The sequence below is a fragment of the Phoxinus phoxinus genome (genome assembly GCF_949152265.1).
Source record: "Phoxinus phoxinus genome assembly, chromosome: 1".
Classification (NCBI taxonomy): domain Eukaryota; kingdom Metazoa; phylum Chordata; class Actinopteri; order Cypriniformes; family Leuciscidae; genus Phoxinus; species Phoxinus phoxinus.
Window position 1 is genome coordinate 45,443,888 of NC_136876.1, and position 27,802 is coordinate 45,471,689.

The 27,802-nt window shown below is 41.5% G+C and overlaps 1 protein-coding gene and 1 long non-coding RNA gene across 2 annotated transcripts; one reads left to right on the forward strand and one right to left on the reverse strand.

The window, feature by feature from the left end:
• Positions 1-49: 49 nt before the first annotated feature.
• LOC307010273 (uncharacterized protein) lies at positions 50-27,587 on the reverse strand (the record flags this gene model as incomplete). Its single annotated transcript, XM_079634812.1, is given in 23 exon segments — positions 50-600; positions 845-892; positions 2,854-3,013; positions 3,317-3,550; positions 3,646-3,741; positions 4,549-5,315; positions 5,929-5,965; positions 11,849-11,871; positions 11,996-12,061; positions 12,160-12,260; positions 12,602-12,666; positions 14,703-14,819; positions 16,479-16,571; positions 16,656-16,700; positions 16,782-16,823; positions 21,201-21,549; positions 21,616-21,922; positions 21,925-22,119; positions 22,364-22,411; positions 24,540-24,699; positions 25,003-25,236; positions 25,332-25,427; positions 26,887-27,587. Coding segments are annotated over 23 exon segments (4,407 nt in total). The 5' UTR covers positions 27,460-27,587.
• LOC307009533 lies at positions 9,463-21,589 on the forward strand. Its single transcript, XR_013800061.1, has 3 exons — positions 9,463-9,735; positions 9,889-9,974; positions 19,760-21,589. It is a non-coding gene; the product is annotated as an uncharacterized lncRNA (long non-coding RNA).
• Positions 27,588-27,802: the final 215 nt, after the last annotated feature.

Genomic DNA, 27,802 nt, shown 5'->3' on the forward strand with positions numbered 1-27,802 from the left:
TTATCGAGCAGCTCAAAGTATTCTGGGTAAAATCTCTACAATCTGTTCATCAACACAGTTTCACTGATGATCCAGAACCAACAATAAACCCAGGATAGAGCGGCTGAGTGAATGTGGTCTGGACTGTGTGGATGAGGATCATTGTGTCAGAGACGCTGTAGAAGGACAGAGTTCCTGCACTGTGATCCACACACACTCCTATTCTTCTGTCATCCACGCACACTCCTATTCTTCTGCTGGTGGGCTTTACAGGGAGAGAAGTGAGTGTGTTATTGTGTATGAATGAGTAACTGGAGGAAGAGCAGTCCAAACTCCAGGACTGATCATTACCTCCAAACAAACACTGACCACCTGATCCCTTCCTGCTGATGCTCTTATATGACACTGATATATACACACCATCATCTCCAGTCCACTCAATCTCCCAGTAACAGCGTCCACACACACTCTCTCTACACAACACCTGCCACCAATAATCAAATCTGTCTGGATGATCGGGATACGGCTGCTGTGTGTGAGTGTGAGTAATAACTCTGTTCCTCTCAGACAGACTGAGGTGTGTATTCACTGTGTTCAGATCCAGAGTGAGCGGATGGGAATCTGATGGAGAGAAAACACATCAGAAACAGGAATTATGAATCTGTCTGATCTTTTAATGTATATGAACTCTTCATGAATCATGTTCAGTGTATCATCAGTGTCTCAGTGCAGCGGACCAAATATCCTGTGCAAATCATCATTTACATGATCAATCATAAACTCTTCTATCAGGATTTATTTCTCCTTCTACAGGAAGAACATGAACACATTCAGGAGTTTTTCTGCTGGTTTTCTAGAGACTCACATTGTAGGAAGTCGTTCCTGGTCTTGGGATTCATGTTGGGGAAAGTGACTGTGGAAATAAACATGAACATGTGAAGAGAAATGACAAGATACAATACATTCATATCTGAGATATTTATAATATGATGCTCTATGATATTAGATGATGGACTCATTTCTGAATAATCTCCTCCATCATGTTTATATAAAAGACGACCAGTTATTAATAAACTGAGACGCATTTAACCTTCATATGCTCTTAGTTTCCTGTTCACACTCAGTGTGACCCCAACATTTATAGAGGGATTGCAAATAAATAAAAAATAATTTTTATAAATAAATACATTTTTAATAATACACGTAATATATATATTTTTTTTGTTTACTTCTCATCTATACAGTAATGCTGTGTTTTTGGAGATACAATTCCTCAAATATACCATTAGCTTGCATGTAAAATATAAATTTTTATGAAAAAAAATCTTAAATTATGATCTAAATGAAATATAAGTTGTGTCTGGATATGGATCTGGGTGTTGGGTGTATAATTATGCCGTCTGTCGGTTAAAGGAATTATAATTTAATAAAGAAATAGTTTTGTGCATAAACACTCAGCAGAGGGCGATAGAGATCCATTCATTTACTGGATGTGGCCGACCGCTCATATCATCATTTGTGTAATACATTTTGTGTATGTCCTTTATATATGTATAAAAATTATAAAAGACATTAAAAATAAATATTCTTTCAAATAGTAGAATTTTGAAACTTTTCGATGCGTTTTGAAATGTCTTTTTTTTTACAAAATACAAAATGTAAAAAGTTATACACATAAGAAACATGGAAGGACAAGTTTGTACATTTTGTTAATTGTAAAATATTTTAGAGGCATATTATTTATTTTAATTAACCAAATGTGGAAAAAAATTCACAAAAAAAAAAACAGCCAATCCCGGATAACCTCAACACTTCCTAGCCACGCCCTAGCAACCAAAATCCATAGAGGGATATCTTCCATTCTGAATTTCACAGAGGCATGGGAGTCGGTTTGTATCATTCATACTTACAAGCAGCCTTTGGAGTTTCATGATTGGCAGCTGCCAAGCCACTCCCTAGCAACCAAACAGAGTACCCTAGCAACCATTTTGCAAGACCAATATCTCTGCATCAGAAAATCGGGTTGGCTCTTTTGACTCATGCTAGCAAACAGGACTTCCTACATGCTACACATGCTAGCAGTGAATAGCTACATGCTAATAGCGATTAGCTAAGTGTTAAATCATGCCAAGAAAATACTAAGAACTCCAATAGTAACCATCTGTGACAACTACCAACCACCTAGTAACACCATAGCAACCACCCAGAATACCTTAGCAACCACCCTGAACACTCTAGCAACTGCCTAGAAACTCCATAGAAACCATAAAAATACCCTAGCAACCACCTAGCAACCATTCAGAACACCATAGCAACACCCTAGGAACTGCCCAGAATACCTTAGCAACCGCCTAGCAACACAAAAACCATGCTAGCAATATGATAATCATGCTAGCATAATGCTAGCAAGATGCTAACCATGCTAGCAAGATGCTAATAATGCTAGTATTATGCTAGCAACATGCTAATCATGCTAGCATCTTGTTAAAACATGCTAATCATTCTAGCATCTTGTTAAAAACATGTTAATCATGCTAACATTTAGCTAAAAACATGTTAGCCACATGCTAATTATGCTAGTAAAATGCTAATCATGTAAGTATCTTGTAAAAGCATGCTAACATCATGCTATTAACATGCTAATCATGGTAAAAACATGCTAATTTTGTTATCAGCTTGCTAAAATCAAGCTAACCGCACCCTAGCAATTGAGTGGCGAATTTTTGCCACTGCAAGCACCATTCACATTTTCTTCTGGAAAGACGTTTTAGCATTTAGCATTTTAGCAATTGAAGGAACATTTCATAAACTGCTGTACGTTCAGATTTAGGATGTTTCTACACACGTCTGTATAAACGAGGCACAGGACTTTACCTCCGTCTGAGATCTTCTTGATCTCCTCTTTGCAGAAATCCTGCAGTTTGTCTCTCAGCTGACGGACAGATTCTCTCACGCCATCAAAAGAGGAGAGAGAACTGAAGGAAACGTCGGGTTCGTCTGTAGATTCAGGAGGTGCTGAGAGAGACTGGAAACTCTACAGAAAACAGAAATCAAAACTCATCATCTCCACACTTCAGCCAATAACCTGCACTATATCAGATCTGAGCGGCTCTTGTGGACTCGACTTCTCTTCAGTGACTCGCTTCAATCCAGCACTTTCACACAATGATGAGAGTCTGACTGATGATTATATGATAACACAACACTCGACTGAATCTGACTGAATTCCTGACAACATCTCAGTCAACGGCTCATTCTGCTCTCATGAAATGTTTCTCTGTCATAACTGGATCTTGCTCAAGTCCACTATGATCCCGTTCTTCTAGATCTGTGTTACCTGCAGGAACTGGATGTGATCTTGTGTGTGTGAAAGCTGCTCCAGCTCAGCGTCTCTCCTCCTCAGATCATTGATCTCCTGCTCCAGTCGCTCCAGTCGTCCTTCAGCTCGACTCACTGCAGTCTTTTCCTGATCTCTGATCCGCTGTGTCGCCTCAGAGCGGCTTCTCTCAATGGAGCGGATGATCTCAGTAAAGATCCTCTCACTGTCCTCCACTGCTGTCTGTGCAGAGCGCTGTTACACACACATCACAATCACACAGTGGCTTCAGCAGGACTGACAGAGTCCAAACTGAGACGTCTCACACTTCTCTTCTTCTCCAGACTCACCTTATGAGACTTCACAGCCTCTCTCAGATGCTGAAGATCTTTCTGTCTCTGCTGGATCCTCTGCCGGATCTTCATCTGCGTCTCCTTCAGCTGTTTCTGGAGGACACACCAGTGACAGGGAATCACACATAAAACTACTGTCACACACACATTAAAGTTACATGAATCCAGAGTTGGTGAAGTGGTTAAAGATCTTGCATGGTAAGTTTTTACTGTCTGGTTCAAACCACAGATTCATGGTTTCCTGAAATGTCAGCATTATTTCATCAGTAGTTTTATATCATTAGTATCATCATTTACTCTTCCTCAAGTCTCTCCAAACCTGTATGACTTTCTGTCTATTGTGAGACACAACAGAAGATATTTAGAAGAATGTCTCGCTGTTTACAGAGGCCAGATACAATATGGTGACAATATGTGAATCACAACTTGGCTCTTTTAAAAGTAGCATATTTTGGAAATAATATACTAATATAATTTTGAAATAAGTGTGAACTGAACGTAATGTTTACTTATGAAACAGTCATGAAAGTTGACTCTAAGTGCAGTTAAGTGGCCTTTCATTTAATTTAATATTATATTATCTGCAAGTACACTTTTTAAAATATACTTTTAATTTGAAGTACACTACAAGTGCATGTCAATACACTTAAGCGTACTTCTTTCTTTAACCACTAGTTATTTAGATTACTTTTATGCTTTTTCTCCTTTTTGGAGCTTGAAACTTTTTTATTCCATTGACTTTCAATGTATAAACTAAAATATATGAGACATTCTTCAAAATATCATCTTTTATATTCCACAGAAGAAACTCAGTCAAACCGGTTTGGACCAGCATGAGTAAATGAGGAAGTAAATAAAGACACTTTCATTTCTGTGTGATCAATCGCTCTCAGTTCATACCTGTGTCTCTGTCCTCTGTGCTGCAGTTGATACAGTGTTGTGGTTTTTATGTTCATACTCTTTACACAACACACAGATGCACTGTTGATCAGTAATACAGAACATTTCTAGCTCTTTATCATGTTTACGGCAGATCATGTCCTGCAGTCGTCCAGTGGCATCGATCACTTTGTGTGGTTTACGAGAGTGAAATTCCTCATGACGGTCAAAATGAGTTTGACAGTAAGATTCCTGACACACCAGACAGGACTTGACGGCTTTGTGTTTTCTTCCAGTACAGACGTCACACTCCACGTCTCCAGCTCCAGCGTAACAGTCAGCAGGAAGTTTAGTCTTCTTCAGTTTCTCCACCAGTTCAGCCAGAATGGTGTTTTTAGCTAAAGCAGGTCTTGGACTGAAGGTCTGTCTGCACTGAGGGCAGCTGTAGACTCTCTTCTCATCCTCCTGATCCCAGCAGTCTGTAATGCAGATCTTACAGTAACTGTGTCCACAGGGAATGGCCACTGGTTCCTTCAGGAGATCCAGACACACTGGACACATGAACTCATCCTGAGATATTCTGGCTTCTGCCATTTTATACAGAGACACGAACACACAACAGCTCAACAATACTTCAGTTTCTGTTTCTCTGAACTGAGGAGTTGAAATAGTTCCTGCTTCTGTGTTTGAGTGACGTGTGTAAAACAGGAGTGTCTGTAAAGCAGCTTCCTCATTCCTGGTGAAGAGAGTCACTTTACTGCTGTGTTTATGTGCACTGTTAACCCTTGCTGTACAAAAAAGGACAAATTCTGACAGTATCTTAACATTTTCCATTAAAACAGTAATATACCATAGAAAACAATGCATTCTGGGTTATATTTGTTGTTTTCGAGAAAGTAATCTACAGGAATATACTGTGAGTAAACAGCGTTCAAAGTCGACACTCAGAGGCTGTTTTGAAATCACACCCTATACCCTCATTCACTATTCCCTACACTACTACTGTAGTTCACTTGACAGAGTGAATGAAAAGAAGAGAGTGAATTCAGACACTGATTGTAATGTATTGTGTTGCCACTAGAGCGCGCTGTTACGTTGGCTTAGCCAGTTCCTTTTATGTGGACATCAGCAACTGTTTGAGTTTCCGTGTTCTTGAGTAAAGCAGTTATTGTGCAGTCACACTCACTGTCTTTATTGTCTCCAGTATCTTACATGGTGTCAGGAGTGTAGCATGGCTACCCTGCAGTTTGGGCTGCGGATTCATATCAGGAATTCAACCGTTTTTTAGAGCCACGTTACGTTCATTTTGATGGACCACTATCCGAACAAACATCAAAGGAACAGTGGCTGGCTGGGTACGTGGATATGCGGACAAGTCAGAGAAATTTATAAAACGCTCACCTGGGCTGAAGGTGAGAAAGAGGATCCCGAAAAAGTGCTAGAAAAGATTGAGAAATATATCAGACGAAGAAAGAACAAGAGGATTGCTCGCCATCGTTTCAAGCAGAGGAAACAAGACGTGAGTGAAAGCTTCGACCATTTCGTTAAAGATTTACGGCTACTGTTAATGGATTGCGCATATGCCGACCCTGACGACATGTTGATTAATGCGATTATCGCGGGCGTGCGTGAAAAACGACTGCAAGAAAGACTACTAGACAAAGGAGAGGAATTAGCGCTAGCCAAGGCCATTGAAATCCCTCAGCAATATGAGATGTCTCAGAAACAATTGAAAACAGTCCGAGATGATGTTTCATGCTCTCGGGTGTCCACTGTAGCAGAAGTGTTTAGCCTAAGCCTTCTGGCCAAAGCAGGAAAACTCGCTATCCAGATCGCAAGTACACTCAGTCAAAGCCCCCAGCTTTCTGTGCAAGCTGCGGTAAACTTCCCAATCACAAATGGAACGAGGGCAAGTGCCCAGCCAAGGGCTCAACGTGCTCTTACTGCCACAGACCCAACCACTGGATGGCAGTGTGCCGTAAACGTGCTGTCCACACACTGTATGTAGAGGCGCTGGAGGTGACTGATGATGAAATACTGTTGTGCATCCGGCAGCTGTATTAACTGTGGACAAATGGTCTGTGCATTTGTTGATACTTTCACAGAGAGTCCAGTTCAAGATAGATACTGGTGCGAAGTGTAACACTTTGACTCTTGACAGCTTCCAGCAACTCGTGCACACTGGTGAATTGAAGCGTTCTAACAAGCGGTTGCGCTCCTACTCGACTCATAAGCTCAAACCAGTCGCTGCCGTAGATTTATCAGCGCACTACAAACAGTGTGCCACCGATGCGGAGTTTGAAATGTTGGATATTGCACAGGAAAGTGTGCTCAGCGGAGCCACGGCTGAAGCTTTAGGTTTGATAGCAAGGCTGAACTCCATACAAAATGTTGCTGAAGCTGAGGCAGACTCGCCTGTGGAGGGCATTCTCGAACAAGATTCTCAGTCCTCGATGTCAAGTCGGGATTTCTCCAGATTGAGTTAGAAGAAGAATCTAGGGTGACCAAACGTCCTGTTTTCCCAGGACATGTCCTGTTTTCTCATCCTGGCTGTTTTTTATAAAGTGATGAAAATGTCCTGGTTGTCATTATTTTTCATTGGGCCATTAAATTGACCGGCACTAGTGCAATCTACACCTGCGGTGCTGCATGTGACGTAATCCCTGAGAGGCTGCCGTGAGGGCGAGCTCTCTTTACACTCACAACGAGCGAGCAGAAGATAGCCGTCCGATCACTTCTGCCTGACACATGCCGAAGCGCAAATTCACATTTACCAATGAGTTACAGAAGAAATTCCCCACTTACTCTCCCGGTTGGGACAATTGGGAGGCTGCGTGCACTGTGTGCAAACCTGGCACATATGTTTCGGTGTCCAATGGGAGTGCCACAGATCTCAAAGCTCACATGGACACCGAAAAACATAAAAAAGCTGTGCAAGGTGAGAGTAGTTCAACAAAGTTGACAGAGTTCTGAGGAAGAAAAACAGGATAAAGAGGAAGAAGAAAACTTAGTTTATGTTAAGTTTGTGAGAGCTATTTTTGTTCAATTTGGAGGTATTTTTTTAGTTATTTATTAATGTATTTTTCTAATACAGAAGAGACATTATTTATATCATTATTTCATTCATTATTTTTGAAACCTGTCACAATAAAACATGTTGAGTAACCTCTGAGAAGCCTATCTGAATTTGTGTCTTTGGTAGGGGTGTAACGGTTAATAACGGAGAAATGTGAATGTTTCTCACTAGATCTCGCAGCGATGTTATTACTTCAGTGGCGAATTCAAATGGTTTCTTTACTGGATCTCGCTGTGTAGTAACAGTGCTGCTTGATCAAGATCGACTCGCGCTGCATTGTCCCAAACTGATAAACGGTCCGTCAACCACACAATAACGAGAAGCTCAGTTTCGTTCCACTTACATTACATTTGCCATTTGATGTTTGGCAATGTTGTGGTCGCGCCAGCGTCTCTTATGAGCGCGCTTGCCACGCGCAACGCGCCTACATTTGAAATAACTAAATTTTGGTCGGCAGGGTCCAACGAACCGATCGGTTTGAAAATGCGTACCGAAAACCGAACCGAGAGCCTCGTACCGAATGGTTCAATATGAATACGTGTATCGTTACACCCCTAGTCTTTGGTTATATATAGTATTTTGCAATATAACAGTATTCTATCCATGCAGAGGAGGCATAGCCTACTTTAAATGTATTGAAATTAATAAGGCATCTTTGAGTAAACTACGAGTATCATTTGAGTATCTATTGTCGGGCCGAGTGTCCGAGGTTTTCGGTAATCCAAATATGGTCACCCTAAAGAATCATCATTCCTTGCAAACTTCAACAGACCCATTGGTAGGTTTAGGTGGTTGAGGCTACCGTTTGGAATAAAATGTGCCCCCGAGATCTATCAGTGGATCATGGATGACATGCTAAAGGGCATTATGGGAGCAGTGGCCATTATGGATGACATCTTGAGTGCGGCCCCCACTGTGAAGATGCACGATGAAATCCTACACAAAGTAATCGAGAGAGCAACAAGCTACAACTTAAAGCTTCATTTCAATAAGTGTCACATTCGGCAGAGCCAAGTCCCAAATATTGGCCATTTACCGACTGCAGACGGCCTGAAGCCTGACCCAGCCAAGCCAATTAAAAAAAAATATATACTAAAAAACCTAGCTCAAACATCACATTGGTAACATTTTTATGATGATTACATTATATTTAAAACTAATAAAAAAAAATGGAAATGTACAAACTGGCAGACATTAAATGTAAAAATGTTAAAAGTAAGTTTCCTTACTGTGTATGGTGAAAAACTAATACATTAAAACAATTTAAGTACTTTCATGCATTCTTAAATTTACAGTTTTTGGACGTTTTTGGAATAAGTCGCTTGAAATAATTATATTTCTTCTTAGTTTTTAGGGTTTTATGTTACATCTTATGTTGTCACCACCATGAGCGCAAGTTTTGAAACTCATTAAATAACATCTGCTGTTTTTTGTCATTCTGCATCATGTGTATGGCTCATCAAAACAAATCTTCAAGTTTCAACCTAATCATCTGAGGCCGATCATCTGAACATCTGTTTGTGTGGCTTTTGAGCCGATCTATCCGAATTCTGATATTTGTTCAATCAAAGAAGCAACAAGCTTAATCGCATGGTTTTTATCAGAGCTACAAAAGGGGGGCAAGGGGATTGAAATGGAGAAAAACGGCTCTTATCAGCAGGGTTTTGACAGGGCCTGAAATCAGTGTCAGACTACAGACCCTTTTTATTGCAAATGGCAGCCGAAGTTTACCGTTTAAAGCTAAAAAATGTGAATTACTGGAATTTGTCATTAATGTCACAATACATAAAATACCAGCTGAATTTTTATTTTACAGATATTATTTGTAATTTTACAGTGTTTTGAGTGCAATTTAAAATGAAAGAAAATGATCGTCAAAAAAAATCTGTTATTTTCTATAAAATTAGGATATTTTTTAACCAGTGTTAGGAGAAAACATAACGTGAAAGAAGAAGTATGTTCGAAACCTCAGTATTCATAAAAGAGTAGGCGAGGAGTTCCCGGATGGCTTCTGCTTCAGGGCCAGGTTCTCGAGTGTAGTCCGATGGATACTTTTCTATCCCAGGAGGCCACGCGAGAGGATAAGTCTTTATTAAACATCGCAGAGATCAGCGACACGGGTGCTTTCAAATGTGAGTAAACACATGGATATTGTTGATTCAGAATTATTTCTCTTTTCCCCGTTATTGATTCATGGGACCAGACATCAGTTATCTTGCCAAGAAAAATATTTTATTCTTATATGTCAGGAGAGAAACTTTGAAAAGATGTTGTATTCACGCCAGGTCTATGCGTTTCCGTGTTTCTCTGAAGTGGTACAGTAAGATTCAGCTTATATACATCACAGACAGACTTACAGCTTCCATGTAAGGTAACAAAACATGTTGCTTTGAGCTTCTTGTAACGGGTATATTATTTTGAAAGGAGCTTATTTTTTTTGGGTACTCTTATTTTGGCAAGCGGTCTACTTTTTTGGGCGAGTGCTGAAAGTGCAGCGGAGAGAGACGAAGAAGAGCGCGCGTTCTGAGTGTGCGACTGATCAGAAGTGAATGCAGTGTTGTGATCGAGAAGCTCGTTCGTTAAAGTTGTTTCAATGGAAGATTATCGAGGATGGAGTCGAATAAAGAATAACAGCACTAAGTGAGGGGGTTATAGTGACCCACGTTTGATATTGAAGACAGTTTTGTTCCGGTGGTATGTGTTGGCTGTGAGAATGATGCAGTGACATATTGTGAAGACCACGGAAGCTGTGAGTTCGTTTAAAGTGCAAACCCCGCTTAATTTTTGTCATCAAGAGACTTGTTACATGTCTTTTTGCTGTATTTTGCACTTCTTGTGTTTTGATCGAATAGCATCGTCGAGTTAATAGTTCCAAGGGACTGTTCATGTGTCCTCGAGTTTTCCCGCACGTTTCAGAGCACGTGAGACTGAGATCGCCGCAGTACGCACTTAATGCAGAGACTCTTTCGCTGATTCAAGGTTGAAGATTGTCGTTACCCTGCCACTCAAGTGACATCCCAGTTTGATTCATCTTCAGGTTGGTTTTCTTTTTGAGACAGTTTATCTGTGAAAGTTTTGGACAAAGTTGAGAGTGTTGTTTTGAACTTGCACACTTAAACACGTGATCTTCAGTTATTGCAACGCACCCAACGTCCGGACAACGAACTCTAATTCATCGTCCTACGAACTGGTATTTTCCTGATTTTTCCTTATTATTTTCCAGTGACTGAACTGATAAACGGTGAACTGTGAGTAGACATTTAAAGGGACGTTTCATATAAGTGTTTATTCCATAGTGGAATTTGATGGTATGTTTTTCTTTTGTGTTTATTTTATTTTTCTTTAAATGTGATGGTTCGAAGATGATCTTTTGAAAAGGTGAGGATTTGTGGTTGTACAAATTGTCACGTTGTAAACTACCTAATTTTGATTTATCTAAAGGGATCTGTTACATCACAAGTGAAAGGGTTTTACAACTTCAGTGTTGAAAGTGTTGGTGTGAATTCAAAAGACAACACAAAGACTGTAATTTTTTTTTATTTTTTTTATTCTTTACTTAAACAGAAGAAATAACCAATTATAAGAAAGCGAAATCTAAAGAACTAAATTGTTTGATTGTTTTTTTTTGCACTTATTTACAGTATATCTTTTTTATTTGAGAGCTGCTAGGGAGTAGGGAAGCTTCACTTACTTTATTAGATCTGGGGAGGGAGGAGCATAACACACTGTGTTTTCACATATGCAATTTCACTTCAGGAAGCCACCGTGTGACATTATCATACCTGAAGCCTACTCTTGTCAATCTATAGTGTTCTAACACAATAAAGTAAGAAACCACATTCACACATTAGTGTGTAACGAGGCTAAAACGTTTGGGGAGCGGGGACCAAGATCTTTCGTTGTCCAAACTTCCAGAGCAGTCATAATCCATTTTCCCTACATGACGGGCTAAATTCCCCGTTACATAAGTGGCGTCACGAACAGGATCATACTTAGCCTAATCTTGTTGTTTCTGTAGTATTCTGTCCCAGGTCTGTGAGCAAGAAGAAAAATGGCAGAACTGGAAGAACTGAAGAAGGAGTTCGCTGAAATGCAGAGGAGGTTAGCGGAGCAAGCTGGGGCATTGGATGTTGCCAGAACAGAACAGCGAGAAGCCCTGTCACTGGCCAGAGCAGTAATGGAGCAGCAAGCATCCACTCGTGCACCCCCAGCAACAATCTATATCCCAAGAGATCATAAACTTACCGATTTCACTGGCACCACAAAACCTGGAGAGGGAAGTGTGGAAGAGTGGATTGTCTCTATGAAATCAGCATTTCGAGCCATGAAGGTGCCAGAAGAAGATCAGGTGGAGCTGATAAAGCAGCACTTAAAGGGAGAGGCTAAAGATACTGTGAGGTTCATGATCGAAGAAGTGGATAACAGTGTCGAGTCCATCTTTCAGTTGCTCCAGGAAACCTATGGAGACAAGGTACCTATTGGCACTAGGTTGAAAGACTTTTATGATAGAAAACAAGCACCTGGTGAGACCATACGCGCCTATGCTTATGATTTACGTGAAAAGCTCCACAAGGTGAAGCGCAGAGAGCCCAGACGAGTTTCAAATGAAGAGAGTGTTCTGAAAGAGCAGTTAGTCCTTGGACTGAGGGATGATTTCCTAAGAAGAGAAATGAAACGAAGGGTCAAGGAAGAGCAAAGATTGACTTTTGCACAGCTGATGCAAGACGCCATCACATGGTCTGAGGAAGAGGAAGCACAACCTGAAGGTAACCTGAAGACCCCTGTGCGTGCGAGAGTGGCTGTTCACACTACAGTTGCGACTGGTGACAATTCATCCTCACTGACTTTAGGAAAGTTGCACGAGGCAATAGAGAAGATAGCTGCACGGCAGGAAGAATTGTATAGAATAGTCCATAGTCAGGGGAGAGTCGGTCCACAGCCTGGTGTTATGAGAAGACAGCCTCTGAGAAACAGTGAAGGGCAATATATCTGTTACACCTGTGGTCAACCAGGTCACACCAGTCGACGTTGTAGGCAGTTTCAGGAGTTGGGTAACCGGGGCACTGCATCACAAATGGGGGAAGTATCAGAGGTGTTAAGAGGAGCTTCATCGGGTGACATGGCAAGCACCAGTGGGCCTTCAGTAATCCGGAGCCATACAGCTGACTGGAATGCAGATATAGCACCAGAAACCCTAAGGGATAGTGCTTTTGGAGACTGTTTGACAGTGGATGTAAAAATAGCCGGGGTGCCCACCAAATGCTTGTTGGACACCGGTTCAGAGGTCACCACCATCTCAGAGTCTCACTTTAAACATCATTTCGGAGGACAAGAGATACAGCTGTCGTCTGCTAACTGGGTGCGCCTCACTGCTGCAAACGGACTAGACATTCCTGTCCTTGGATGTCTACAGGCAGATATAGAGTGCATGGGAAGCCTGCTTCCAGGGAAGTGTGTTTTCGTGCTCACAGACTCGAACCCCGATGTGAAGGAGATGAAGGGATTGGCCGGAATCGTGGGGATGAATGTGCTTAGTGAGTTGAAAAACCTTGTACTGTCTGGAAAGGATTTGGATAAGGAGAGCAAAGTGAGCCAACGTGCAGATGCAAATGTCAGGCGAGTGATAGCAAAAGTGAAAAAAGATGAAGGACTCTTGGGCCCAGAGGGAAGGATAGGATTTGTTAAGGTGTCGGGGAAGCAAGTTGTGATAATCCCACCCTTAAGTGAGAAGATTGTGGAAGGCCACTGCAGTATACCTCATCAAGTCAAACATCAGGTGTTGGTGGAGAGCACAGGTTCTATTACCCTTCCAAAAGGATTGTTAGTAGCCAATGTGCTTGCAAGCCCAGAAAAGGGTAAAGTTCCGGTGCGAGTGTTAAATCTCTGTCAAGAAACTGTCAGGTTGATGCCGAGATCCAGGATTGCAGTTGTGTCTAAGCCTCAAAAAGTAGTCCCAAAGCAAATGGTGGAATTCAAAGAAGATGATGATGAGTTGCGTGTTAAACGACATGTACAGTGCAGCATTAAGAGTGAGAGTCAGCCCGAACAACTGTCAATTCCAGTTCAGATGAATCAGGACGGACTGTCTGAGATTCAACGGGAGGAGCTAAATACTCTGCTGACACGTTATAGTGATGTGTTCTCCAAGAGTGACACAGACTATGGATACACAACAACAGTGACACATAGCATACCTACTGGAGATGCTCAGCCAATAAAACAACGCCATCGACGAGTCCCACCTCACGTTTTTCAAGAGTTTAAGAGACATGTGCAGGATCTTGTCAGTCAAGGTGTACTAAACGAGAGTCGCAGTCCGTGGGCCTCACCTGCAGTCATTGTGATAAAGAAAAACGGAAGTGTTCGTTTCTGCTGCGACTACAGGAGACTCAACCAAGTCACATTTAAGGATGCCTACCCCCTTCCGCGTGTGGAGGAATCCTTGGATGCTTTGGGGAATGCACAGTTGTTTTCCACACTGGATCTCACGGCGGGTTATTTTCAAGTGGCGGTAAATGAATCAGATCGGGAGAAGACTGCTGTCACAACTCCGTTCGGGTTGTTTGAGTGGACACGGATGCCGTTTGGATTATGCAACGCTCCGGCCACCTTTCAGCGGTTGATGAGTGCAGCATTAGGTGATCTGGCCTTTGACGTTCTCTTGATCTATCTTGACGATATTATCGTGTTTTCTGTGGATTTCAAGAGCCATTGTGAGAAGTTGGAGCTTGTGTTCTCAAGGTTGCGTCAGCACGGACTGAAGCTGAAACCGAGTAAATGTTTCCTCCTGAGACCAGAGGTCCGGTTCTTGGGACACATCATTTCGTCAAAGGGAGTTCAGGTGGACAAGGACAAGGTTCAGTGCTTGGATGTGTGGCCTTCACCTACGAATGTTAGGGAGGTTAGACAGCTGCTGGGATTTATGAGTTACTATCGTCGATTTGTTCCAAGATTCGCACAGCTGGCAAAGCCCCTACATGCCCTGGTGGGAAAAGGTAACAAAGGCAAGTCAGCAGAAGCGTTTGTCTGGAGTGATGAGTGTCATTCCGCATTCAGCAAGTTAAAGAGTTGTCTCATGTCACCTCCGATTCTGGCTTACCCTGATTTCCAGTGTCCGTTCATACTTACGACGGATGGGAGCCTCAATGGACTTGGAGCCATTCTCAGTCAAAAGCAGGGGGGCGTTGAACGTGTCATTGCTTATGCGAGCAGAGGTCTAAAGGGATCGGAGAGAAATGACAAATATTACAGTGCCTTCAAGTTGGAGTTACTTGCCCTTAAATGGGCAGTAACTGAGAAATTTAAGGAATACCTGATATTTGCAAAATTTCAGGTTATTACTGACCACAACCCTCTTCGCTACCTGGAGACAGCCAACCTCGGAGCAGTGGAACAGCGTTGGTCTGCACAGTTAGCAGAGTTCAACTTTGATGTGTGTTACAAGCCTGGCAGGCAGAACATCAATGCTGACGTTCTTTCTAGGATTCCCTGGGGTATGGAACCCGAGGAGGATGACAATGGGAAAGACTTCATTCGGTTGACATCTGACGAGGTACGGGCATGCCTGTGGCCAGGTAAAGAAGAAGGGGTTGACAAGTCTTCAGTCCGAGTTGCCAAACAAGCAGCTATAAGGAAGGGCATTGATGGTTATAGCTGGTCATCCATCAAAGAGCAACAGAGGAATGATCCTTGTATAGCACCTGTGTACAACGCTGTACTCGAGAACAGGAGGCTTGTGACACGTAGTTTCCGGGATTTGGAAACCCAGCAAAAGAAGCTAGCTAGACAGTTGGAGCGTTTGAAATTAAGACATGAAGTGCTGTTCCGAGTGATTACAGACCCAAGAGACGGGGAGGAGATTTGGCAGTTAGTAGTGCCTGAGTCTTTGTGGGAAAAAGTGTATAAGGGAGTCCATGAACATGGAGGACATTTTGGTAGCAGGAGTACATTAGAGCAGATGCGACAGAGCTATTATTGGCCCACAATGGCCAATGACGTACAAACCTGGGTAACTCAGTGTCGAAGATGTACCCTAGCTAAGGATGTATTCCCCAAGATTCGTGCGCCTATGACCTGCACCAACGTAACCGCACCTCTAGAAGTTCTTGCCATGGATTACACTGTGCTTGAGAGATCAGCAGGGGGTTATGAGAATGTTCTTGTGCTTACGGACATGTTTACAAGATTTACTGTGGCGATCCCGACCAAAAATCAGACAGCACTTACCACCGCCAAAGCCCTCATACGACACTGGTTTGTCTGCTATGGGTTTCCCGCCCGATTTCACTCGGATCAAGGCAGATGTTTCGAGGCAGGCGTAATCAAGGAGCTCTGTAAATTGTATGGAATCAGCAAGAGTCGCACCAGTCCTTATCATCCACAAGGGAACGCGCAGTGCGAAAGGTTCAATCGCACGATGCACGACATGCTGCGAACATTACCTGCGGAAAAGAAAAAGGATTGGAAAACTTACCTGCCTGAACTTGTGATGGCCTACAATAGCCACGTTCATTCATCGACCGGTTACTCTCCATTTTATTTAATGTTTGGACGGGACGCAAGGCTGCCCATGGATGTCCTAGGAGGAAAAGATCTATCTGATGATGAGGTGGATGATCTAGATGAGTGGGTGAAGAATCACCATGAACGCCTGAGAACTGCAGTGGAGACGGCAAAGGTAACTGCTCAAGAAGCCTCCAGGAGAAGGAAGAGGGTCTATGACCGCAAGGCTTCAGGAGCGCTCATTAGTCCTGGTGACAGAGTATTGTTGCGTAACCACAAGTTTAGAGGACGAAACAAAATCCAAGATAAGTGGAGTCAGTACCGTATTTGGTAGTGCAGCAAAATCACGCAGGTTTACCAGTCTTTACTGTACGTCCTGAGCAGGGAGGTTCCACAAAGGTTGTTCACAGGGATCAATTAAGACACTGTACTTTCCCCACACCCACAAGGCAGGTTGCACATGCAACTAGAGAAAAAGAATTGTCAGACTCACACTCACAAGACATTGTTTACATTCCATATACTTCACACTTACCAAACACGTGCTTACCTGGGGAAGTCGAGGGTGGAGTGGTATGTGAGGGGGGTAATGTAGCTGGGAGTGAGAGAGTAGACACAGGTCAAGATGGGGAATCTGAAGACTCTGACATTTCAGAGGCTGACACTAGTGTGGTACCTGATCTAAGACGATCGAAGAGGGAAACCCAGGGTAGGATGCCTGTGAGATATAAGGATGATTACATTCTGAAATAAGAGTCCAGAAGGTTCTGTAACTTGTAAGGTAATGGGAGAAAAAGTCATGTACAATGTGATATCTTCCTAACATGTTGTTTTATGTTTCAGAAGATGAATCTGCCAGAGATGTCAATGAAGTGGCAGGGTGTAGCAGGGGGGAATGTAACGGGTATATTATTTTGAAAGGAGCTTATTTTTTTTGGGTACTCTTATTTTGGCAAGCGGTCTACTTTTTTGGGCGAGTGCTGAAAGTGCAGCGGAGAGAGACGAAGAAGAGCGCGCGTTCTGAGTGTGCGACTGATCAGAAGTGAATGCAGTGTTGTGATCGAGAAGCTCGTTCGTTAAAGTTGTTTCAATGGAAGATTATCGAGGATGGAGTCGAATAAAGAATAACAGCACTAAGTGAGGGGGTTATAGTGACCCACGTTTGATATTGAAGACAGTTTTGTTCCGGTGGTATGTGTTGGCTGTGAGAATGATGCAGTGACATATTGTGAAGACCACGGAAGCTGTGAGTTCGTTTAAAGTGCAAACCCCGCTTAATTTTTGTCATCAAGAGACTTGTTACATGTCTTTTTGCTGTATTTTGCACTTCTTGTGTTTTGATCGAATAGCATCGTCGAGTTAATAGTTCCAAGGGACTGTTCATGTGTCCTCGAGTTTTCCCGCACGTTTCAGAGCACGTGAGACTGAGATCGCCGCAGTACGCACTTAATGCAGAGACTCTTTCGCTGATTCAAGGTTGAAGATTGTCGTTACCCTGCCACTCAAGTGACATCCCAGTTTGATTCATCTTCAGGTTGGTTTTCTTTTTGAGACAGTTTATCTGTGAAAGTTTTGGACAAAGTTGAGAGTGTTGTTTTGAACTTGCACACTTAAACACGTGATCTTCAGTTATTGCAACGCACCCAACGTCCGGACAACGAACTCTAATTCATCGTCCTACGAACTGGTATTTTCCTGATTTTTCCTTATTATTTTCCAGTGACTGAACTGATAAACGGTGAACTGTGAGTAGACATTTAAAGGGACGTTTCATATTATTCCAAGGTGGAATTTGATGGTATGTTTTTCTTTTGTGTTTATTTTCTTTTTCTTTAAATGTGATTGTTCGAAGATGATCTTTTGAAAAGGTGAGGATTTGTGGTTGTACAAATTGTCACGTTGTAAACTACCTAATTTTGATTTATCTAAAGGGATCTGTTACATCACAAGTGAAAGGGTTTTACAACTTCAGTGTTGAAAGTGTTGGTGTGAATTCAAAAGACAACACAAAGACTGTAAATTATTTTATTTTTTTTATTCTTTACTTAAACAGAAGAAATAACCAATTATAAGAAAGCGAAATCTAAAGAACTAAATTGTTTGATTGTTTTTTTTGCACTTATTTACAGTATATCTTTTTTATTTGAGAGCTGCTAGGGAGTAGGGAAGCTTCACTTACTTTATTAGATCTGGGGAGGGAGGAGCATAACACACTGTGTTTTCACATATGCAATTTCACTTTAGGAAGCCACCGTGTGACATTATCATACCTGAAGCCTACTCTTGTCAATCTATATGGGCCCTATTTTAACGATCTGAAACGCAAGTGTCAAAGCGCAAAGCGCAAGTAACTTTGTGGGCGGATCCCGGCGCTGTTGCTATTTTCCCGGCGGATAAATGACTCTTGCGCCCAGCGCAAATCTAAAAGGGGTTGGTCTGAAGTAGCTTCATTATTCATAGGTGTGGTTTGGGCGTAACGTGACATAAACCAATCAGAGCGTCCTCTCACATTCCCTTTAAGAGCAGACGCGCTTGTTCCACGGCGGATCGCTATTATAACGGCGGATTTGCCAGCGCACGCCAGGAGCAGTTCACAGCCAAAGAGACCGACGTTCTCGTCAGGGCCGTAAAACACAGAGAGAAGTGACAATGGGGATGATGGGAGAAACCCACCCAAATTAGCTTCGGTTAAACAGGCGTATCTTTTTCACATCTTCACGGACACAACCTCCCTCGTGTGTTAATATTTTTCCTTGTAATAATGTATGATTTGCAAAAATGAAAACTGCTGCGTCTGTTTATAATTATTAGAGAATCAAAGTGTATGCGCGTTAACACACTGCATTATGGCCAAGCACGCGCCCTTAAAATACCACATCACTAACGCGCAACGCGCCACTGTCTTTAGACTGTTTTTTTCCTGGTCTGTGGCGCTATTGCTTTCTAAAACTGGAAAATAGCACCAGGGCAGTTTTGCGCCGGAACACGCCTCCTCTTTGCGCTGAACCGCCCCCGCGAGCGCAAGTTCATTCCCTAATTTACCGACGTGCGTCTGTGGAGGGAAAAGTCCGCTGTGCGCGGGTGCAAAATAGGAATGATACATGCGTCGGTGTTCAAAGTCAATTGCGCTGGGTGCAAGATAGGGCCCATAGTGTTCTAACACAATAAAGTAAGAAACCACATTCACACATTAGTGTGTAACGAGGCTAAAACGTTTGGGGAGCGGGGACCAAGATCTTTCGTTGTCCAAACTTCCAGAGCAGTCATAATCCATTTTCCCTACATGACGGGCTAAATTCCCCGTTACATTCTTAAAATTGGAACGTATATGTCATATGTACACGTCATGCTTAAACATGTCACACTCCACTTCCATATTAAGAACTATCCTTGTTGTTTACTTTGGTGATATACTTGCATCAGTGGAAACTGTTGTACACTGTACACACCCTTAGCAGAATATAGCTTCCCTCTGTCTGACATGTGATCCTCACATAGATCATGCTATCTATAGTCTCTTCATGCATTCAAACACATGCATTCAAACTCCATGAGATAATACAACTGATTATGAATACCAATAAAGAATAATAATACAGATACACACTATTTAATAATGAAATTATATTAAAAGATGAAATTTTAAATCTTCAGATACTTTTCAATCCCAGGAGGCCACGCGAGAGGATACGTCTTTATTAAACACGCAGAGATCAGCGACACGGGTGCTTTCAAATGTGAGTAAACACGGTTCCTTAAAATTGCATGTGTTGAACTACTGTAGAGTAAACTGTTGAATTGTTGAAGGTGTAAAGGAGTTAGACAGTATAGTGTAGTTGTGATTTTGCTGTAAAAACACATTTTATTATGTAACAAGGGAGCTCCAGTAAGGACACGTAAGTTACGTCTCTAAAGTGGATTTACATAAACCATATACGCTTATTTTAAATGTCTATTTACATCTGACAGGAAAATCTTCAATAAGTATTGCAGAAGAGCACATCACAACATGAAATAGACGAGTGATGTATGTGTGCTATTATGTAGAACAAATCTATAAAGTAACTAAACATTATCTGTAGTATATCGTGCAGGGACAATAAACAGGCCGAGAATCACTATTGAAACCCGTCTTTACTGTCTTACTTCTGGGAACAGACTGCCAACTACAGGTGCCGCTTGGCTGGGTAAAACACAAATAATCGTTGTTCAAAACAAAACTTAACACAATAATTGCAACTGCCTTTGCAATAATGACCCACAAGGTGGCAACCTCAAACTGTCAATCACACAAATCTATTACATTCCTTCCCTTTTAGCTTTTTTTCTTCCTTTTCTTTGAACAATAACCATTTTAAATTTAGCACTAATTAGCAACAACTAACTTTCCATTTAAATCTCACAACCAAAATAAATCTACTACCCCTGAAAATTTTCTCAATCTTGGCAAAATATGAACCTTCTATTATCAACTAAAAATGTCTCTTGGCAGCTTACATTCACTGTGCAGAATTACATTTACATACAACATAGTGCCAGTTATAGATTCAGTTTTTGAGGTGGTACACGAACCCTCTCTGGGTATCGCCGTTTCTCAGGTGAGTTTTTGTTTGCTGTGTGTGATGGCACCTCAACAACCTGTTCAGTTTGTTTAGTGAGAACAGTAGGTGGTATTAGCTTCACTGGTGCACTGGGAAAAAGCTGGAAAAGCACAGTCCATGGTTACTGGTGGCTAATTTTCAACCACTGGTGAGGGCAAGCTTGGTGGAATTGTCTCAACCTTTCCTCGCCATGGCAACATGTGGTCAACATGCACTGTGCGCTGCCTCTGACCCTCTTGTAACAGGTATGTGACAGCTCCCAGTCTTTTTAGTACTTTTGTCTGAATCCATTTTTCCACTCCTCCCCTGAAATTTCAGATCCGGACAGTTTCTCCTTCCTGAAAGAAACAAAGAGATGAGCCACCACGGTCATGATGACGTTTCCGTGTGGCTTGTTTCTCTTCAATCCGTCTGGCAAGCTTGGGCTTAAGCAAACTGAAACGGGTTCGGATCTGGCGTTTCAGAAATAACTCAGCCGGTGTCTGTCCAGTCACGGTGTGGGATGCACTGCGGTACATGAGCAGGAAATTTGCAAGTCTATGACTGAGTGGCAAGGGAGCCTTTCCCTCCGCCTCCAACACATCCTTTGTCAGCGCACGTTTCAAAATCTGCACTGACCTCTCTGCATCTCCACTTGATGCAGGATGGTATGCAGGTACAGCAGTGTGTTTGATACCGTTTCTCTCCAGAAACTGTGTAAACTCCCTCGACACCAGCTGTGGACCATTATCTGATACCAGCTCTTCTGGCAGTCCATACGCAGAGAACAGGCTTCGCAGCACTTCAATGGTGTTGTGAGAGGTGGTGGAAGACTTGGGAAAAACTTCTAACCACTTTGAATGGCTATCAATGACCACCAGAAAATACTGCTCATCCTTCTCAGCAAAATCAATGTGAATTCATCAACACAGTTTCACTGATGATCCAGACCAAACCCTAAACCCAGGATGAGTGAATGTGGTCTGGACTGTGTGGATGAGGATCATTGTGTCAGAGACGCTGTAGAAGGACAGAGTTCCTGCACTGTGATCCACACACACTCTTATTCTTCTGCTGGTGGGCTTTACAGGGAGAGAAGTGTGTGTGTTATTGTGCCAGAATGTGTAACTGGAGGAAGAGCAGTGCAAACTCCAGGACTGATCATTAGATCCAAACACACACTCATCACCCGATCCCTTCCTGCTGATGCTCTTATATGACACTGATATACACACACACTCCCAGTCCACTCAATCTCCCAGTAACAGCGTCCACACACACTCTCCATACACAACACCTGACACCACTGATCAAATCTGTCTGGATGATCAGGATACGGCTGCTGTGTGTCAGTGACAGTAATAACTCTGTTCCTCTCAGACAGACTGAGACGTTTATTCGCTGTGTTCAGATCCAGAGTGAGCGGATGGGAATCTGATGGAGAGAAAACACATCAGAAACAGGAATTATGAATCTGTCTGATCTTTTAATGTGTCTGAACTCTTCATGAATCATGTTCAGTGTATCATCAGTGTCTCAGTGCAGCGGACCAAATATCCTGTGCAAATCATCATTTACATGATCAATAATAAACTCTTCTATCAGGATTTATTTCTCCTTCTACAGGAAGAACATGAACACACTCAGGAGTTTTTCTGCTGGTTTTCTAGAGACTCACATTGTAGGAAGTCGTTCCTGGTCTTGGGATTCATGTTGGGGAAAGTGACTGTGGAAATAAACATGAACATGTGAAGAGAAATGACAAGATACAATACATTCATTTCTGAGATATTTATAATATGATGCTCTATGATATTAGATGATGGACTCATTTCTGAATAATCTCCTCCATCATGTTTATATAAAAGACGACCAGTTATTAATAAACTGAGACGCATTTAACCTTCATATGCTCTTAGTTTCCTGTTTACACTCAGTGTGACCCCAACATTTATAGAGGCAGCCTACAGGAGGGAGGTTGCTAGTCTGGTGTCATGGTGCGGAGACAATAATCTCATCCTCAACACGGACAAGACGAAGGAAATGATAGTGGATATGAGATAAGGGAGGAGAAACCACCAGCCACTGTTCATCCGGGAGCTTAAAGTGGAGAGGGTGAGCAGTTTTAAATACCTGGTGTCCACATCAGTGAGGACCTCACTTGGACACCTCATATCACGCAGCTGGTCAAGAAGGCCCAACAGCGGCTGTATTTTTTGAGGAGGCTGAGGAGGTTTGGCATGTCGCCCAAGATCCTCAAAAACTTCTACAGCTGCGTTATTGAGAGTGTCCTGATGAACTGCATCACTGTGTGGTATGGTAGCACTACTGCTATGGACCGCAAACGCCTGCAGAGAGTGGTGAAGACTGCACAGAAGATCACCAGGACTCCACTACCCTCTCTGCATAGCATCTACCACTGCAGAGTCCACAGAAGAGCTGCTTCCATCCTCAAAGACCCCTCCCACCCCCAGCACGAACTGTTCACACTTCTACCCTCAGGACGGAGGTACAGAAGTGTGAAATGCAGGACTTCCAGATTTAAGAACTCTTTTTTCCGCTCTGCCATCAGACTACTAAACAGCTGATAGGAGTATGTTTAAACTATTATTTTATAGAACTGCACCACCTCTTTTTAAATTTTTATCTTTTTATTGCTCTTATTATGAAAAGCACTTAACATTATTGCCTTCATTGCTTTCCTGTTTTTTGTGTATTTTTGTTGTATGATATTGTATTTATTTGATGACATTTGGTGTGGAACAGCAAAGTAAGCATTTCATTGTGCAGGGAAACTATGTTTTATGTCTGTGAATATGACAATAAACTCTTTGAACTTGAACTAGAGTTATTGCAAATATATTTTTATAAATACACATAATACACAAAATACATTTTTAATAATACACATAATATATAATCTATTTGTTTACTTCTCATCTATACAGTAATGCTGTGTTTAGTAATAAAGTACTTTTGTACCTATTTACCACACAATTCCTCAACTATGCCATTAGCTTGCATGTAAAATATTAAATTTTTATGAAAAAAATGCTTAAATGATGATCTAAATGAAATATAAGTTGTGTCTGGATATGGATCTGGGTGTTGGGTGTATAATTCTGCCGTCTGTCGGTTAAAGAAAATCCTAAAGGAATTATAATTTAATAAAGAAATAGTTTTGTGCATAAACACTCAGCAGAGGGCGATAGAGATCCATTCATTTACTGGATGTGGCCGACTGCTCAAATCATCATTTGTGTAATACATTTTGTGAATTTATATATGTATAAAAATGATAAAAGACATTAAAAATTTATATTCTTTCAAATGTAATTTTGATAGTTTTCAATGCGTTTTGAAATGTCTTTTTTTTACCAAATACAAAATGTACAAAATTGTACAGAACAATGCCACATAAGAAACGTAAGGACAAGACTTAGAGTCAGATTGTAGTTGCATATTATTTATTTTAATGAACCAAATGTGAAAAAAAAAAGAATTAACTTCAGAATTTAGAATACATTATTTAAATAATATATAAATAAAACCCACAGCAATAAGCAGAAATGAACAGGAGTGAGTGTGTGTGTGTGTGTGCGTGCGTGTGTGTGTGTGTGTGTGCGCGTGTGTGTGTGTGTGTGTGTGTGTGTGTGTGCGTGCGTGCGTGTGTGTGTGTGTGTGTGTGTGTGTGTGTGTGTGTGTGTGTGTGTGTAATTGTATTGGAAATCATATTAATTAGGTCTCACATCAGGTCTAATTCACTGAGATGCAGGGAACCATTATTTTTTTTATTAAAGAAAAGTCGATTGGGATCATACTGACCACAAAGCAAAAAAAATTATTTACTTTACCTCTGTCTGAGATCTTCTTGATCTCCTCTTTGCAGAAATCCTCCAGTTTGTCTCTCAGCTGACGGACAGATTCTCTCACGCCATCAAAAGAGGAGAGAGAACTGAAGGAAACGTCGGGTTCGTCTGTAGATTCAGGAGGTGCTGAGAGAGACTGGAAACTCTACAGAAAACAGAAATCAAAACTCATCATCTCCACACTTCAGCCAATAACCTGCACTATATCAGATCTGAGCTGCTCTTGTGGACTCGACTTCTCTTCAGTGACTCGCTTCAGTCCAGCACTTTCACACAATGATGAGAGTCTGACTGATGATTATATGATAACACAACACTCGACTGAATCTGACTGAACTCCTGACAACATCTCAGTCAACGGCTCATTCTGCTCTCATGAAATGTTTCTCTGTCATAACTGGATCTTGCTCAAGTCCACTATGATCCAGTTCTTCTAGATCTCTGTTACCTGCAGGAACTGGATGTGATCTTGTGTGTGTGAAAGCTGCTCCAGCTCAGCGTCTCTCCTCCTCAGATCATTGATCTCCTGCTCCAGTCGCTCCAGTCGTCCTTCAGCTCGACTCACTGCAGTCTTTTCCTGATCTCTGATCCGCTGTGTGACCTCAGAGCGGCTTCTCTCAATGGAGCGGATGATCTCAGTGAAGATCCTCTCACTGTCCTCCACTGCTGTCTGTGCAGAGCGCTGTTACACACACATCACAATCACACAGTGGCTTCAGCAGGACTGACAGAGTCCAAACTGAGACGTCTCACACTTCTCTTCTTCTCCAGACTCACCTTATGAGACTTCACAGCCTCTCTCAGATGCTGAAGATCTTTCTGTCTCTGCTGGATCCTCTGCCGGATCTTCATCTGCGTCTCCTTCAGCTGTTTCTGGAGGACAAACCAGTGACCGGGAATCACACATAAAACTACTGTCACACACACATTAAAGTTACATGAATCCAGAGTTGGTGAAGTGGTTAAAGATCTTGCATGGTAAGTTTTACTGTCTGGTTCAAACCACAGATTCATGGTTTCCTGAAATGTCAGCATTATTTCATCAGTAGTTTTATATCATTATTATCATCATTTACTCTTCCTCAAGTCGCTCCAAACCTGTATGACTTTCTGTCTATTGTGAGACACAACAGAAGATATTTAGAAGAATGTCTCGCTGTTTACAGACGCCAGATACAATATGGTGACGATTTGTGAATCACAACTTGGCTCTTTTAAAAGTAGCATATTTTGGAAATAATATACTAATATAATTGTGAAATAAGTGTGAATTGATCGTAATGTTTTCAGACACATAATTTCATGTTAATTGCTATTAATTAAAAAATGTATTATAGTTTAAAGGTGCATAGCGCAAGATTCTGAGTTTTTGCAGAACTATGCCAGCTCTGGCGGCAAGCGAAACTGCAGCCAGAGATGTGCACGCACTAGACAAAAGTTTTCTTTTTTTATCTTACGTGGAGTTTGCGTTGGTGTTTGAAATGAACTACAAGCAGGTCTCTTACAACCCATTTTCTACGGAGAATGCCGGCGAATACACAAACCTGCCAGACTATGTGAGCGTGCCGTGAACGCCCAGTCTCAAATTTCGGCCCGAATCCTTCTTATTTATTTTACTTTACAGGATTATAGAGACAATCTCAGTGATCAGAGAAGGGCTCATTCAGCCCATCAGGCAATTGTTTAAGCATGTATGGGTTAGAAAACGGGTATTTTTAACATGAAAAGTTGCTTAATACACCTTTAAATTTAAAACAATTAACTAAACTTAAGAGTGACATTTTGACCCACTTAAATAGTATTTATGTACACAATGTAATTTCATAATTCTATTGAATTAAATTTAAATATTAAAAATTATTAAAATGTACTTTAAAATAAAACTTAACTAAAACATTTAATTTTACATTATAAAAAGGTGTACTTTATAAAGTGTACTTATGAAACAGTCATGAAAGTTTACTATCTTTAAGTGCACTTAAGTGGCCTTTCATTTTATTTAATATTATATTATATGCAAGTAGACTTTTTTGAAATATACTTTTAATTTGAAGTACTCTACAAGTGCACGTCAATACACTTAAGCGTACTTCTTTCTTTAACCACTAGTTGTTTAGATTACTTTTATGCTTTTTCTCCTTTTTGGAGCTTGAAACTTTTGTACCTCATTGACTTTCAATGTATAAACTAAAATATATGAGACATTCTTCAAAATATCATCTTTTATATTCCACAGAAGAAACTCAGTCAAACCGGTTTGGACCAGCATGAGTAAATGAGGAAGTAAATAAAGACACTTTAATTTCTGTGATCAATCGCTCTCAGTTCATACCTGTGTCTCTGTCCTCTGTGCTGCAGTTGATACAGTGTTGTGGTTTTTATGTTCATACTCTTTACATCGCAAACAAACGCACTGTTGATCAGTAATACAGAACATTTCTAGCTCTTTATCATGTTTACGGCAGATCATGTCCTGCAGTCGTCCAGTGGCATAAATCACTTTGTGTGGCTTACGAGAGTGATATTCCTCGTGACGGTCAAAATGAGTTTGACAGTAAGATTCCTGACACACCAGACAGGACTTGACGGCTTTGTGTTTTCTTCCAGTACAGACGTCACACTCCACGTCTCCAGCTCCAGCGTAACAGTCAGCAGGAAGTTTAGTCTTCTTCAGTTTCTCCACCAGTTCAGCCAGAATGGTGTTTTTAGCTAAAGCAGGTCTTGGACTGAAGGTCTGTCTGCACTGAGGGCAGCTGTAGACTCTCTTCTCATCCTCCTGATCCCAGCAGTCTGTAATGCAGATCTTACAGTAACTGTGTCCACAGAGGATAGTCACTGGATCCTTCAGGAGATCCAGACACACTGGACACATGAACTCATCCTGAGAAATTCTTGCTTCTGCCATTTTATACAGAGACACGAACACACAACAGCTCAACAATACTTCAGTTTCTGTTTCTCTGAACTGAGGAGTTGAAATAGTTCCTGCTTCTGTGTTTGAGTGACGTGTGTAAAACAGGAGTGTCTGTAAAGCAGCTTCCTCATTCCTGGTGAAGAGAGTCACTTTACTGCTGTGTTTATGTGCACTGTTAACCCTTGCTGTAAAAAAAAGGGCCAAATTCTGACAGTATCTTAACATTTTCCATTAAAACAGTAATATACCATAGAAAACAATGCATTCTGGGTTATATTTGTTGTTTTTGAGAAAGTAATCTACAGGAATATACTGTGAGTTAACAGCGTTCAAA